Source organism: Siphateles boraxobius, unplaced genomic scaffold (assembly GCF_051911475.1).
Source record: "Siphateles boraxobius isolate OS27281-9 unplaced genomic scaffold, OSU_SipBor_1 35, whole genome shotgun sequence".
Taxonomy (NCBI): domain Eukaryota; kingdom Metazoa; phylum Chordata; class Actinopteri; order Cypriniformes; family Leuciscidae; genus Siphateles; species Siphateles boraxobius.
Window position 1 is genome coordinate 15669134 of NW_027508975.1, and position 17501 is coordinate 15686634.

At 38.4% G+C, this 17501-nt stretch overlaps 1 protein-coding gene across 2 annotated transcripts in view; it reads right to left on the reverse strand.

Moving 5' to 3' along the window:
* Positions 1-2281: 2281 nt before the first annotated feature.
* Positions 2282-17501, reverse strand: part of ywhaz (tyrosine 3-monooxygenase/tryptophan 5-monooxygenase activation protein, zeta polypeptide) — a 29586-nt gene continuing 14366 nt past the window's right edge. For both annotated transcript variants that reach the window (XM_077196565.1, XM_077196563.1), the window contains 5 exons: positions 16199-16501; positions 13102-13225; positions 6931-7094; positions 6714-6809; positions 2282-3288 (listed from right to left, as the gene is read on the reverse strand). In XM_077196565.1, the coding sequence (XP_077052680.1) occupies positions 3229-3288; positions 6714-6809; positions 6931-7094; positions 13102-13225; positions 16199-16501 (747 nt within the window). In that variant the 3' untranslated portion in view covers positions 2282-3228. The remainder of the gene's footprint in view (positions 3289-6713; positions 6810-6930; positions 7095-13101; positions 13226-16198; positions 16502-17501) is intronic.

Sequence of the window (17501 nt, forward strand, 5' to 3'; positions counted from 1 at the left end):
ATAAATCAAATCAAAGAAATGCTCACTTACCAAAAAGTAATTTAACAATAACTGACTGCACCTCAACCCCAATAATAGGGATTATTTGTATATAGTGGTGATAACGTGATTGCTTTGATCATATAGGACAGCATGCTGAAGGGAGAGGTGGGGGGTGCAATATAGTCTTCGATCAGTGTTGCATTTTATTTACTTGCACAGCCTGTTTACTTGTTTAGTTATCAGTCCATGAGTGAGTTCTACCTAGTAAGAGGATTGATGAACAGCCTGTAGATGACTGTGCTGAAGATCACCAATAGGGGGAGTAACAGACCTTGAAGAACTGACAGTGCAGATATCCGCAGTGCTGAGCTGCACTGCTTTGATCTCATCTGGATTTTCTACTGAGACATTCAGTGGTTTTAATTATGACATCACATGAACAAATGTCTACGCTGGATGTTGGTAGTAAAGTTGTGTCTGTCTGTCTGTCTGTTTGTCAAGTGAGTGAGTGAGTGAGTGTCCGCGCGTAAGCCACAAATGCAGTTTGGTTTCATTTTTTCCCCCACAACATTGTATCCCGCACACTTCATTGTATATTTACAAACTGATTGCAAATTGGAATTATACATTTAATAATTTCCTGAACAATGTTGTTTATATCCTTCCATATTGCCCTAACTGAAACTGAATTGTGTTCTTCGTCCTTTAAAATATCGTGAGCTTATAGTGTAAATGCTGCTAAAAACGACTTTCACATTACAGAGGCTCTGGTGGTACTCATATCAAAGTTTCCTTCTGAAGTGTTTTATAATCCACATGCATTGTCTCGCTTGACAGTGTGCTTTGTCATTACTCAGAGAAGTTTCTGTCTCCCATCCCTTCCTGCTGATTACTCATTCTCTTTCCACAATCCACATAAGTACTGTTGTTCAGTGCAGTCCATCTCCATGGCAACACGGGCCCATCCCACAGCCGTAGCCCGAGGCTCTTCACTGACACCCAAACTGAGAGGAACAGTGCCTTTTCAAGCAAGTGTCCAGACATACAGGGACACTAGAGTTCATTTGATTTGATGGACAAGTGTATATATATATTTTTTTTAATGTTAAAATTCCCTGATTTTGTATATTTATATTATCCATCCATCTGTTCTCTGAAGGGTCACTGGAGCCTATCCCAGCAAGTTGTCAAGGTGTTGGCAAAGTGTATAATATAACGTAACATATTTAATAAAACCTGGAAGTATGAATTTTATAAATTATTTCCAATTTATAAACCTCCCTGATATTTCCAGTTTTTCTATAATAATATTAATTACATTACGTTATATTAAACACACTGCCAAAAATTTTCACAACTGAATTACTTCAGTTAAAAAATTCCAGTATTCAAAAAGGAATTTCTAGTCACCGAAATTCACTAATGTTCATGACTTAAATCTACATACATTTACAAAGACTTACAATTTAGTACTGCCCATATCGGTCCAGGTTTTCCACATGCAGGATGTCATTAAAAGTAATCACTGTGGGTGTGTGCTCAGTACAGTAGAGGCATCATGACATGAACAAATCAACATGTGCTCACGACTATGGCACACTGGTGAGATCAGGTCATGTAAGTTAGTCAGCATTTTTTCAGTCACCTGTCCTGAAAGTCACCTCTCCGCGCGCGGTCCACTGAATCTGGTGCAGGACTCGAAGGCCTTTACAAACTCAAATGACTGCAGCTTCCACAGAGATTATATGACCCATTTCCTTCTCTGAATGTAAATCAGGTCTTAGAAGACATTAGACAACCACTTGACCACTAACACCACTCAAAGCCAAAGAGTAGGTTTCCTGTTAAAGCAGCGCGTCAGCGTCGTATAAGTTAAAATAAAGATTTTACTAACCGTCACGTTGTTCCAAACTTACTTTCTTCAGTGGAGTTAATCCAACTTATGCACTCCAAGTCTTCTGTAGTCAATGTTTTTTTTTACATGCTCTGCAGTAGCTTTGACACCCCCATTTCCTATCCATTTTTGATGTGTGAGAAAAAACAAGACAGCAGATTCTGCCTAAAATCTCCTTTTATGTTCCAGGAAAGGTGTGGAACAACATGAGGTAGAGTACATTATGCAGATTTTCAATTTTGGGTAAGTATCCCCGCCTCCCCCCTTTTTTGTTTCACTTGAAAATTATTTTTAATCGTATTTGTGTCCCAGAAACCAACCCCATTTCCCAAGCAAGCCCAGAAATAGGTTTCAAAAACGCATGCAAGACTGAATGCAAGGCAAAAAGAACAAGAGATCATGTGGTTTGTTTTATCTGTTTTAATTCCACTAACATGAAATCCAGATCCCTCCGCCCACCCTCCATAACAAATAACAATAATGCTGAGTGTTCTGTATGAAAATTCAAAGACAGCTTCTAGGCAGCCCAATCAGCCAACTCCAGTCACCCCGATTAACTAAAGCCACATGCATTTTAGGCAAGTATCAAAAGAGTAAACAAAACAAACTAAAAACAGATTTAGTAAGTAGTAGTACAAATAAAACAAAACCGAAAATCCTAATAGAAAACAGTATTAATCAGATAAGCACATGAAAAGCGTTACTCCGGTAACAAGACTTTTATATCAAAGTTACAGTATAAGCCATGTGTCAAGTCTTTTTGATCTTAGGTCTGGTTGACAGATTGTATACGTTATTCACCAATGAGAAATCAAACACTTGACAACTGAAGTAGAATGTCTTGCACAAGCCCAATCTGACACAAGTATTCGTTCATACTGACTTTTGGTTTATCTCCCACGATTCTTTAGGAAAATGAAGAATTCAGTCTAAGCCACAAGAAACCCATCACTAATTGCTCCCCTAGCAAACTCACAAACGCTTTCATACTCACTCTCTCTTTCTCTCACATATGCACCTACAACAAAGTTGATGTTGGCTTCATGGTGACTCGCATCAGTGATGCAGAAGCATCCCACTGAGCATTTTTACATGAACACATCAAGCCAACAAACTATATTGCCTTCTCCAATCCACAATTAACACATTTTAAAGACAAACAACTGCTGGTTGCACCCCCCTCCCCCCTCCCCCAAACAAACACACGTACACAAACACAGTCTTTCCTTCCCACTCTCAAATCCAAACACGCACACACAAATGACGGGCTGGTGAGTATGAAGCTGGAACTGTAAAAGCGTCAGCGTTGTCTCTCGCTGTGCTGACTGAAAAGGTTCTTTGTAGAGTTGGCTTTAGTTTTCCCGGCCCTCCTCTGTCTCCTCACCGTCGGCCTGATTATCAGAGGTCCACAGCTGAAAATCAAAGACGAGACATTCATCCACTTACATTTCGGTACATTAAACACAGAAATTTAAAAGGGTAGAAAGGACACCGATAGTGCAATTACAGCTGAAAACAAACTTATAAAGTGCACAGCATGTTTTCCTGCACCATTGTTTTATGTAATGTGGACGTAAGACCAAACCGACATCATCCATCGGTGTGTGCGCAAGGGAAAGATACAGCCAAGTAACGCCACGTCTCTCGCTGAGAATTATTTCAAGATCTATAGGTTAACTTGTATTTGAGCTTTATAATCAGGATCATCAGTAAGTAATATGGAATTTTACATATTTCGGCCATGTTCCATTAAGTAAAACTTTCAAAAAAGCTATATGTGTATATAATTTAAGGCATCGTATCATAAGCTCTGTATTTTTAAATCTTAATATTATATTTCTGGAGGATAGTTCAGATTTGTAAAATATTTATTTTTCTCAAATTTTCACCATCAAAACACTTATGGCCAGATTTACTAAACAGGGTAAATTAGTGTGAGTGCAATTCCAAAAAGGCACCAATGGGAGTGGAAAGTTATGTGCGTATTTTTCTGATGACGCGCAAATTAAAAAACACAGATGCAGTTGGATCATTTCCATAATGACCCACACAATCCACCCAGAGCAGCACAAATTACAGTCTGGTTTAAGACATGCTTTTTTTAGGTGGTAAATAATGGTGCAAATAACAGTACATTATAGGGGTGGGGGAAAAAATCGATTCTTAGATGCATCGCGATGCGGACGTGGACGATTCTGAATCGATTCACAAATGTCAAAAATCGATTTTCAAAAAAAAAAAATTTTTTTTTTTTAGATATGTAGCCTATTTATAATGACGTAATATTGACGGAACGCAAAACTCTGCAGCGCGGAAGTGCAGTGCCCGGACCGTCTGTCTGTGGCGTGTGCACATAACAGAGACGCGATGGCTGAGCGCGAAATCCAAACACCCTCCTCGTTAAAAGCTGACGACGTGTGGAAATATTTTGGCTTCTATGAAGTTGAAGGGGGAAAGGAGCTGGACAAGAGCCACACTAGTTGTAAGCTTTGTAGAATAAAACTAAAATATTTCGGCAACACGACAAATATGAGAAGCCATATGACACGTTTCCACCCAGAAGAGGAAAAACACTCGGCTGTACCAGAGCCGTTTCTCTCTATGGCTCTGGGCTGTACCGCTGTTCAGACGATTTCTGCTGCCTCGTCGAAAAATGCTACCCAAACGCAAATCGATCATAGATAATGTTGATTCATTCTCTATTGTTTCCATAATGGTGTAAATCTCACAATATTATAACATCGTTATTTCATTTTAATCAGGGTAAGTGTATGGGGAGCATATTTGGATATTTTAAATGAACTAGCAATTATCACATTTGATATAACAAGTAAAAATGATATTATTATATGAAATAAAATTATAATAAAATTCGAAGTTAAGAGTACAGTATAATGTAGGCCTACTGTTTTTATTTTTAAAACGGTGTGAAAAGTAAAAATTATGATCAAATATTCATCTTTGACCTGTCAAAGTTTCCTACAAGTATCCACAACAAGGATGCATAGATTTATGGGCGTGGTAAGCAGAAGAAAAATGAGTCTGCACATGCACCAGTAAGTAGCACATCTCGATGGGTAGCATGAATCGTCAGAACACCTGTTGTTGTTATATTATTAATTTACTACAAGTATGCTGCTAGTTCAGGCACACATTTATTTTTCTGTTGGTTCTTTGCAATGTTAATAAAATATATTGTACGTTAATTCTTTATGGGTCATTACTTTGTACTTTTAAAGCAAAGTATTTATATTCACACACACACACACACACAAAAGATTCAGATAATCGATAATCGCTTTTGAATCGAATCGCAGGCCTCTGAATCGTAATCGAATCGAATCGTGAGGTGCCTAGAGATTCCCACCCCTAGTACATTAACGAGAGCAAACCTTAGTAAATCACCTTGCGTGATTCATTTAACCCTTTCACACGCAAGTTTAAAATATTTTAGCTGACCCCACAGTGTAAAGGTTTTTTAAGGGTTTCACCTTATTATTTCCATGGCATGCTTGTCACGTGACACACCCCAGCCACAATAGTGCTGTATGACAAATTTATTGCTTTCATTTTGTTTTTCCGTTTTTATTCAAAATAATCACTGACTTAACTATATCATGAACAATCTAATATTCACATTCTCAAATATGTGTACGTGAATGCGTTTTGTCGTTTAAAACCCTTTATAATGATCATGTTAGTTGATCCCTAACGCACGATGGGCACCGCCCCGCTAGTTCACACTGCTGTTCAGAGAATTGGATCTGTCAGATTTACATCAGGCAAGTTTACCCTCTTCTCCCGAAATACATGAAAGTAAGTGACCGGTGAACTGGGAGAAGAATATAGCAAATTATATAGTTACCAATACAATGTGTATCTGATATGAATAAAACGCTTTGTCAAATTGTAGTGTACTTTATCAAATGTACTTTATCAAAAGGATTATTATTGCTGCTTCCATAGACATCAGTATGTATTTTACAAACTATAAATGTATTGTTTTGCAAGTACTTATGTCTTAAACCTAAAATAAAGATTATCTGGTTTAAAACACTGAATAGTTGTGATATATGACAAACACTTTGTGTGTCCGTCTTTTAGAAAGCAAGAACTGCTGTGATTGGCGAACTTTATAGCACCAATTTCAGGCATTTCGGGAGGGTGGAAAAATTATATTTTACACTGGGGAGCTTTAAGATAGAGTAACCCCTTACTAGGGGACAACCAATATGTGATTCTCAGGGACATTGGTCTAGGTTACAGAGTGATGAGTTCCGACAGAGGTGGCTGCGTCAATATAGCGCATTTCAAAATTAAATTATCGGCAAATCAGTTTTGAAAATGGCCGATACCGACAACCGTAAAAATGTTTAATATCGGTGCCGATAATCGGTCGACCCTTACCGGTGTAAATATCAAGGACATTTTCATTTTCCATTTCAATAGGTTTTTGAGGTGAACTACTTTTAAAGGGCTGTCTGCTTTCCATTCCATTGGACACCATTTAGCTGTTTTTGAATACAAGAGTATCTCAATACAAGAGAACACCTCGAAAATGCATTTAAGGATTTTCACACTTGAATACCTGCAAAAATTGTACAGGTAAAACAAATAAGCTCGCTGTATTGTACTAATTGAGACATTTTCAAAGAATGCCTGATCTGTATTTTTTACTGATTCCTATTATGATTACAATGATATTATAATACGTATTTTTTAATTAGGTGAGGGTTAAATGCTAGCAAAATCAGTTATCTGCACGATTATCAGTCAAGAAATTCTCAGTTCTTCACATATATCCTCACTGGGTTAATATCACAAAACAAGAACTCACTGTCAGATTGTCCCTAAGTAGCTGCATGATGAGTGTGCTGTCTTTATACGAATCTTCAGTTAACTGGTCCAGCTCAGCAATGGCATCATCGAAAGCCTACATAAAAACAGATACATGGATAAATAAATGATACTAAACATTAAATTCATTCAACACAAAAGCTCAAGTGGCATTATTCTGTGTATGAGCTTTGAGTTTCACGAGCATCCATTCTAACCTTCTTGGCCAGTTCACAGGCCTGCTCTGGAGAGTTCAGGATCTCATAATAAAAGACTGAAAAATTGAGAGCCAGGCCCAGGCGGATGGGATGAGTGGGCTGCATGTTGTCTTTGCTGATGTCAAAGGCGGCCTGGTACCCTTCCTGAGACTTCTGGATGATATCTGTAAACAAACAAAAATTATTTATGCAAGAATCATTTCATACAAAATGATTCATATATACTTTCCTACAAAACAGAACAAATTAAGGCCAACAATATACACTGCCACTCAAAAGTTTGGAGTTTGGACTTTTTGCTTATTTAAAAAAAAGAAAGAAATTCATGTGTTTATTCAGCAAGGTCAAAGACAGTAAAGACATTTATAATATTACAATAGATTTCCATTTGAAATAAATGCTGTTCTTTTAAACTTTCTATTCATCAAAGAATCCTAAAAAAAATTATCACAGTTTCCACAAAAATATTGAGCAGCCTGACAATTTAACATTGATAATAATAAGAAATGTTTCTTGAACAACAAATTAGAATGATTTCTGAAGGATCATGTGACACCGAAGACAGGAGTAATAATGCTGAAAATTCAGTTGACATCACAGGAATATATTACATTTTAAAATATATTAAAACAGTCATTTTAAATTGTAATATTTCACGATATCAAATAAATACATCCTTGGTGATCATAAGAGTAGTGCATGTAAAATATTTACAATTTATTCTTAAGGATTTGCTGAAGCGGATTTAAATGTGCTTTTTATTTGGCCAGTGTCCTAAAGACAGTTTCATGCCCTTTCCTTGCCTTGTGTCTGAGACCATTAAAACAGATGTTTTAACATTTTGTTCATATAGACAATATAGTTCGCTTGCGGTTTGCCTGTATTGATCTGTGCACAGAGAGAAATACATAAATATTTGTAGATAGGCAGCTCTGTAAAAGTGTTTCACACACCGTGCCTGATGAGCAGTAGTAATTGTTCATTTGAAGAGCTTTGGGAGACCATGACCAAGCGGTGCATATATTAAACCCACCCGCAGGAGGTTCTGCCTACTGCCGACACCCAGCTGGACAACAAACATAAGCCAGATGCTGTTGCCATGACGATGATCATGCAGCCCATCATACTGACAGTAGTAGGTCAGCGGATGCTTAAGCTCGAATAGATCAGCGATATTCTTTCCTCTCTCGTAAGAATCTATAAAAAAACCAGCAGCTTAACTGTAATACTATATAAACATAGACTGATCTAGGATCTGCTGCACTGTCTGGTCCTGTCGTTTCCACAGATGGCAGCTTCAGTCAGATCATTCACTCCTGTGCTGCCATAGAAACACACCAGGCTCTTAAAAATTCATCAAACCCTGCAGGGAGAAGCAGCAGCCCTAATAACCTTGTGCATCTATCGGAAAGAGTGAATTATTACTTTCACAGACATACTCAGCCAAAGACCACATGTGAAGGGAAATCACTCAATAGCCTCATTAATGAAATGAAAAAAGGTAGAGCAGGATTGTGCTGAGGAAATGTACTGCAGCACTCCTGAATCTGCAGCTGCAGTAACAATAAACATTTGCACGGTCCTTGCTGGATGCACACAAAAATCAACAACTTGCTGGCCATTTCACAACCAAATCACTAGATTGGGCTAGTTTTTTGTAATAAAGTAGAGATATTAGCTACAGCGAGGATAGGCACAGGAGGCAAAAACCGTCACACTGGACGTTCTCAAATTAATCTGCTAGCAGCTTGTGTCTCAAGAGCTTTATGAACTAGGACACAAGACCTTCAGATCTAATCCTCCATCTTTCATTTACAAATATATAATTAATGAAAACTCGGAGTCTGTGGCTACTTAATGTGATTCTAACTCTATTAAGTGTTAACTGACTGACCCCTTGAGTTCAAAAGCATCAAACACGATCAGGTAGTGGTTAAGGAAACCTCACACTCTCGTCCAAACTGTTGCTGTTTTGGCCAATGTGATTGGCCAAACACCTCAAGCGTGTCGGAAATGTAACACCCCTTACCATAATCGCGATTAGCCGATATTCTTATTCTAATTAGGGGTGCAACGGATCGTAGTTGATCCGTACGAACCAGGCCCCAAGGTAAGGAACACATGTGATTTGCAGATTAATTGCATTTAACCATTATATAGTGAAAGTTTATTATTTGCATGTGTTTTTAAGTCTTGCCAATTTAAAACACTCAAGCGTTTTTAAACCATTCGAATGCATGAGGCAAAAGAGATCTTGATTCACATATTAAATTTATCTTGCTGAATACAAGTAATTGACCTAACTATTTGTAAATTTTCTATTCTATTGTCTGTTCATTTGTCTTTAATAATGTTTGAACTTTATAATGTTTGAACTTTATAAGAAGTTTTTGCTGTGGTATCAAAGCATTTAAAGTGTTCTTTAAGTGATAAATGGGAAGCAAAGCTACATTTGTTTCATGAAATGGAATTTTAGGCAGGTCTGGATCAATGTTCTCTGTTAAATAGAATAAAAAACTTTGTGGGAGACTATGAGCTTTGTAACATTGTAGATCGTAAACAAACAGATACATTACAAACTAAAGGAAAAGGAAAACATTAAAATGCATCATTTGACCCCTTTAAAGTAATGTATTCTTAGATTGTCTTCATGCGACAGTTCATGAGATGCTGCAATAGATGTTGGCTAAAACAAGGTATTGGGTATAAGCAGCATCATTTTGCTGCATAGTTTGGAGCAGCCTTCATGTTGGCGGGCCTATGATTTCTCTAGGTAGGCAGCAGGAAAGTTTGGAGCAGAGCCAGTATATTAGCTCAAGGACAAACAAAGGAGTAAAACAAAATATTAAGTTCACTACTAGAGTTATATTAGCAGTTATGTAAGACTCTTCATGGGGACACTATAGGTCTGTTCCAAAACCTAGTGGGCTGTCAATATGGATAGCATTTTAAGGCATCACTGGCTCGTCCCTGATAAAAGGCTCTTAAAAACACACACACACACAAAAAAAAAACCTTTAGCATTAGGGCTTGGTAAAAAAAATATAGATTTCTCGATTTGAATTGATTCTCATTCTTAAATCCAAAGAATCAATGTTTTAGTCAATGCTGTTTTCAGTTGATAAATGAACAGAACATTGTAGCGTGCTTCCCCCCCATGAATCCACATCAGAAGGTGTGTTAAAAAAATACCGTACAACTTGGTTAACCAAAAGTTAATTCTACAAACTTCATTCCATTTCATTCAGTACTAAAAAGTATTGAGTATTTTATGCAACCCTGGTGTGTGCCATGTATTTCTTGTTGCATTGTGTTCTCTAGGGGTGTGCCATATCATACCGTCCACGATAATACCGGTATACATTTTTACATGATAAAAAAAGTGTCATATCACGATATCAATGATATAGCGACGCGATGACGTATGGCGCATTTACGTTCCCTTGCACGCACAACAACAACAACACCTGTCTGAGCGCGAGAGCAGCCTGTCAGCCTCCGATGACGATTTAGCAATCTCACAAACAGCTTGAGTGTTCAGCGGGGCTGCCGATGCGCGTCTTCTCTCGCGCGCGTTTAGGAGTCGGGACATGACTGAATGGTCTCTTGCACAATCGGGCCATCAGTGCATCGTTTTAAACTATCCAGTAAGCTACTCGCGCACTCTCTGAGAGAGCTGCACTGAGTGCATACATAGAGTACAGCTCGCGAGAAACTAAAGTTATTTTTCGCAGATTATATCGCTTTAATGGGGGGAAAAACACAAAATTGTGTAAAACTTCCGGTCTTGGTAAGTATACTCATAAACACAGTCGGTTATGCATGTGACAGTGTGACAGACAGTATAATGAAAACAGCAATGGATCCGTGCACTAGCTGTAAAAGTGACAGCAGCCATAGGCTATTCGTCTGTCATTAATGTTGTCGTCAAAACAACAAAAGATAGCTTTAATTGTAATGAATGAGAATTATTAGCCTATGTATTTAATTTAATCAGGAAACAGAACTAAAAGACTGTGTTATTTTACATTTGATTACTTTATTATGTTTCTGTAGTATTTCTGAATACTGGTGTTAGACCTACACACATTTAACATTTAATTCAAAGATTGAAATCAAGCTTCCTTGTGTTGTGTAAACTCTTAATAACAAAATTACCACGTTGTAAAAACGCAATGAGTGAGCAAACATTTAGGCGAGATAAACATAAGAAAATTTTCAACAACAAAAAAAATATTTTTATATCGTCATAAATATCATTATCGCAAATATTCTTGAAATATCGTGATAGAATTTTGAGGCTATATCGCCCACCCCTAGTGTTTGCTTATATATATATATATATATATATTAGTGCTGTGCGTTAAACGCGTTATTAACAGCGTTAACGCAAACACATTTTAACGGCGTCAATTTTTTTATCGCGAGATTAACGCTCTTTTTGGCCTAGCAAACTTGTATTTTTTTCACATGCTGTTGCAACAACTAGTAACGTTAGAAAAACTACAACATCACACCGGATAGCTAGACCGGAAACAAAACAACAGGCACGCCGCACGTACTTGTTTGGGCTTGCGCGCCGGCCAAAGAGTAGTAGGCTAACGTTACGTTTTGAGTGGATGGCGCGAGCGCGATACGCCGATCTAGAGACGTGCACTCTCAACGCAATAGAGTGCGGCGCGGGACTAGATTTGATGGCCGAGTGCGAGGGCGGACTCGAGCGGTAATGCACTCACTCTGTGTGCGGATACGGGAGCATAAAACGATTCGCGGGACTCCCGCAAACTAGAAATATCTATGAATAAAACATAAAAACGAATACATTTTTATTCATATGTTGCAGAAAAGCAACAAGAACAACTAAAACAAAATAGAAACGAATTACAGGCCAGAGTTTCTTTTTATAACATGTTTGCAGCGTTGAGGGATGTAGCCAATCACAGACATATGTGTTGATTTCTTGAACGCAATGGCCAATCAGAAGCATTTAAAATAGACTCCCCTCACCGCTCAAAGCAGACTTTTTGTTCAGTGCTGAATTCTGTATGCTGGCAAATCCTCAAATTATAACAAACAAAGTGTATATATTATGGAAGATGCATTGTGCAGTCAGCTTCATTGATAATAACAGATGTGTGAGATTGCGATGAACTGATGTCAGCTTTTTAGGAATTATTAAAGGAGCGCACTTTGCTCGCATTCAGTCATGCCAAACCATGCACGCAGTAGCTGCTTGCTTGCTTTTATGTTATAACAGTGGTTTGTGTGTTAATGCTTTAATAACAAATAATTTATCAGGAGCATTTATGCTGATGTGTATGGTGGCGACATGTAGGCGAAAGTATTTGGAGGTAGCCTACAAAAAAAAGAGTCTATTTGCGGGCGGGAGCGGGACAAAAATGTTGCGGGCGGGAGAAAGTAACATAGAAAGTAGTTGAGAACGTCAGTTATAACGACCCACGTATTAAAAAAATGGACGGGTTTAAATCGGGCTCGGGCTCATAATTACAGTTTATGTGTCGGGCCGGGCCGGGCTCGGACACAATGCGCACGGGCTCGGGTCGGGCTTGATTTTTTGGGCCCGATCTAAGCTCTACAATGGATGACTTCAGACAGAAACACATGGATACCACAGCTAAGAACAAACTTACTGCTGATCCACTTTTCCATGTTGATAAGAGCATTAAAATTAGAAAAAATAATGAGACAAATAGAAATCAAGGGACATTTAGAATAGATAAAAATGTGCGATTAATCGCGAGTTAACTATGGCATTAATGCGATTAATCGCGATTAAATATTTTAATCGTTTGACAGCACTAATATATATATATATATATATATATATGTATACACACCTTGTAAGTATGGCTTACATTCTGAGCCACAAACCATTTCTGTTTTAAAAGATTTTGTGCCACATTCCCTTCAATAATCAGCCATTCAGGGTGTGGAAGCACAAGTAAAGACCTGTTCAACTGGTAGCTAACAAAACCCCCCAAAAATCTGCATGTGTGTGATGGAGGTGTGGCTGCACAACTCTCACATTCAGAGACCATACTGAACATCAAACACCATCTAATATTTGGATCTGTTTCTCAAATGAAAACAAATTCTACTAAGAAAAGAAAAATGTGGATCTTGTATAAATGTTATTTAAGAGAAACTCACTGGCTTTCTCGTCTCCTGTGGCGACCTCTGCCAGGTAGCGGTAATAATCTCCCTTCATCTTCAGGTAGAACACCTGGCTCTCTGCTGGAGAAGTGTTGCGGATCAGAAACTTGTCCAAGAGATGCTGCGGATGAGACACACATGAACCTGAATACGCAGTCCAAGACAATAACGTTTCTAACGGTCTACTTTTCCAGCGACCATTTTCTAGTAGCAAAGTCATAAACGCAATTGACTGAACACAAAGTATGAGAAAACAGGTAATTTCAAAAGGGACTTCATAAAGTTTGGCATCATTCACCATCACCCAGGATGAACAAAGATGACAAAACTGAACTGAAAACTGTATCCAAGGCACAAGATATGAGTTTTCACAGTCCAACCAATGAATACCCATAACATATCAGGTTATCACAGTAAATAGTAACAACGTAAAATTGAGCTTGAAAACAACAGATCTAATATGATGCTGAACTCACACACTCCTTGTCAGTGAACAAGTACAAGGGTTCCAACTTCCCACACTTTCTGCCCAATGAATGCCCATAAGTTTTCTATAGAAATTTCCATTTTTAATGGAAACATCAAGATTCATAGCTGCTCAAAATACCTGAATGCAAAGCTCGTATTTTTTGCTTTACAAGTTGTTCCATAAACATTTATGTACAACTATACTCGGTTCTTTGCAGATGGTGTATCACCGCAAGACTTACAGCACCACTCAGCCCAACAGATATTTTCACACTTGGTGTGAATAGCTATTCATTTTGCAATACACTTTACATTTTCATTTTGTTCTTGTTGTGCATCATTTAAAATGATTCTTTCTGTCCAATTCAATTTTGAGAAGAACACTGGGACCACCAGCGAGGTAGTCTCGCGTAGCCAGACCTTCAGACTGTAAAGCAAACAATCACAGTTTGTTTTGTTCCACGTCATGCTAAGGGGCATGAAAATGTAACGTCGATGTCCCTACAATGACATACCGGTGTGTAAAACTCTTGGATGCATTTTAAGAGCCGTGAACTTTACATACTTCTCATACTTTTGAAAATCCAGCATTTAGTTGATGATGATAAGCGCACATTGTCACAGTTGTAAACAGAATGGCTTTCTTCTTCCATAAGCAGGTTTTGGCATCACGGCATTTTTGTTTCCAGGTAGGCGTTAAAAAACGTGACACTTCTCCCAGAAATCCTGTAGAATTCAACCAGTCAGAAGACGACTTCGAAATCCCTGAAGCCTTTCCAATTTTGTGTGCCATTTGCATCATACATTCAGCCAATCGTCCGTGGGTGTTGACGTCAGAGGCTGAGACTACCAACGAAGGCACAAGCACCTCATAACTTCAAGATGGTACTTTATCTCACCATCTAATAGGGCTTGTAATATTTAGAAGAATCAAAAATGTAAGGTTGTTTAGAGGATACAAGATGTAGTGTCCAGCAGGTTCTCCCTTTGTAGAAGCCAATTTCAACCCATTACCCTCCTACTGCCAGATTAAACATCACATTCTTGTGGATGCAGTCTAAATAACATCTGGAAAAGGGAAGGAATGTCAAATGCAAAGCCATTTAAGACGCCTCAGGCAAAAATCCAACTAAAACAGCCCAGAGAGGGCATGGTCCTGTCTGATCCATTAAAGCCTTATCCAGTTGCACAGAGTAATTTTCAGTTTCCTGAGAGAAAGAAAAACTCTTGCAACCAAGAGCTAATTTGGTGATCATTCAAAGAAAATGCTTATTGTTTTGCTTTTCTGGATACAGTTTTGGGCAAAACCAATGACCTCTAGCCACTGACTGACTGAAAACCTGGGAAATTTTTAAAAAAAAAAGTTGTTCAGCTCTGCATGCTCACAAATTATTTCGTTATAACCAACAAAGTATACAATAAATGTAAATAAGTGATTTATTGGGCAGAATAGACACACACTCTCTCAGTCAGTGAGCTTGCGCTGCAACTCATCTGAAGATATAAATGTATATAGCCAATTTATAATTTAAATAAAAGTTTTACTTTTCACGCTGCTAAGTACATGCTGCAAAGTTTGGACTTGGCTCCCTTTCCACCTCGCTTTTATAACGCTTATGAATGCCCATGCGGCCGTACACATTTTACTTGTGAATTAGCGGCAATTCTGGTGTGGCGATTGCTTGAATGGTGGGTTCATTATTATACTTAATGAAAAATACACAAAAAAATAAAAAAATAAAAACAGTACAATGACTAAATATTAGCAAATATTCGCTTTTACATTTTGCTTCGAAAACAAATCTTCTGCCATCGTCTTGTCATCGCTTTGAGCGCTGTTGAGCAAAATCGTAAGCACTTCTGATTGGCCATTGTGTTCATGCGCTCATTGAATATGTCTGTGATTGGCCACAATGATCAACGCATGGGAGCGTTTGAGAGCACACGGAAGCGTTTGAAAGTTTTTTTTTAAACGGGAGCGGGAGCTTTTGAAAGCAAAAGCAGCCGTCTATCACGGGACCGGTCTGCTGATAGACACCTGCTTTCAAACACTCCCGTGTGTATCTCTGTAAGCGCTCGGTGAAGAGCGTCATTGATGTAGATTTACAACATGTTTTTGAAGCGAAAAAACATGACGACTGTGGGAGGCGGTGCCGTGGTGGGCAAATGATGTAATTGGTGTGCGGCTAAACACCGTGTAACACTGGTAACACCGACTATTGCAGCAAGCCTAATGCAATGTTTTTTTAACTGAAGACTTCATGTTTTAATGAATCATTTACCTATCATTAATAGACTTAAAAATAAACTAATTTAATTTATTTACTATTTATAAATCAGTTAGTTAAATAATAAAACTAAATTAACCAAATAGTTACAATAGTTTTTACTAAGGTACCGAAACTGGACAACCCTATTCAGTTCCAGAGTTGTATTTTTTTTTTTTTTTTACACAAAATTAACACTAGTTCTGAATGAGAATCAGTTCTTTATTTTCAACCCTAGTTCTGGTTAAGACCAAAAATGAACCTTGCTGACAAGACATTATTCACAATATTCCATTTAAAATGTCAAACTCTGTACCTGTTATGATCCTATCAGTGGTTCTTTCCCTTTCAAAGCTTACCAGAACGTCTTTGCAGATGGCCTTCAGCTCTGTCTCAATCTTCTCACGGTACTCTTTAGCCATCTGCTGTTTGTCACTGCCCTCAGTTTTCTGCTCGATGCTGGACACTACCCTCCAGGCAGACCGACGAGCGCCCACAACATTCTTGTAGGCCACAGAGAGCAGGTTTCTCTCCTCGTCGGTCAGTTCCTCTCCAAGTTCGGTTACTTGCTTCATGGACTCGGCCATGTCATCGTAGCGTTCGGCCTGCTCCGCCAGTTTGGCTCTCTGCACTTGTTGGCTCTTGTCCATGGCTGCTTGGTTCTATAGGAAAAAAAAAAAAAGTTAAATTAAAAGATCAATTAATGTGTACATTTATAATTAGTGATATCATAGTTAGGGATCTGAATTGTTTGTTAATTGGACATCTTGACTGAACAATTAAACCTAGCTTACTTTCAATAAAAAAGGAACAGAAATGTCCTTAATACAGATCAAACTATCATGTTGAATCTTTGGTGGTTTTTAAGAGATGATTAATTAAGGATTAATCTGACCTGAATGGTAAAATGGCTCCACATTTTCAAATTCCATTGGCAGGAGCCACAATGTCTTACCATTCATCTGCATAAAGGTAAAGTCTACTCAACTTTGTTGCACTAATTCATTCATTCCTCATCAGGGCTCGAATTTCGGCACGGGATTGCGGGTATTGCACATAATTTTAATAATTCCCGCAGGTCTTGCGTTTATAATGCAGGAAATTCCCGCAAACACTCAATAACTCTAGCATGTAGGTTGTATGAGTAAATGACTCTAAACATATAAGATCAAATCAGTCATTTAAAAACTTTCTGCGAGACGCAATTTCTCAAACTGCGTGAGTATTCAGCGTTGCCGCGTCTTCTCCGTTTCTCTTAAAACCGGGTGCACAAGGCAAGCGTCAAGCGCTGCAGCAGCAGGCGGCGATTCCAGACTCTCGCGTTTCAGGAGTTCGGACAGTTGAAGGAAATGTCACTTGCACAACCGGGCCATGATTGCATCGTCACTAAATTTTTTTTCATTTGTAGGGCTGCGGTATAGCGGTAAACCGCTTTAAACACATTCATTAGAATCAATGAATCCATGTCATTAGACACAACGTGCACACATGTGCAGGCCAATGTTTTTTTTTGCGGTGATGACGGTGACGAGCTCAGACCCGCGGTTGGAGTCACGTGACCGCGGTATTGCGGTAACCGTACCAGCCCTAATCATTTTCACGTCTTTTTAAGTCTTACCAATTTAAACATTCAAGCGATTTTAAACCCTTCAATACTCGCAC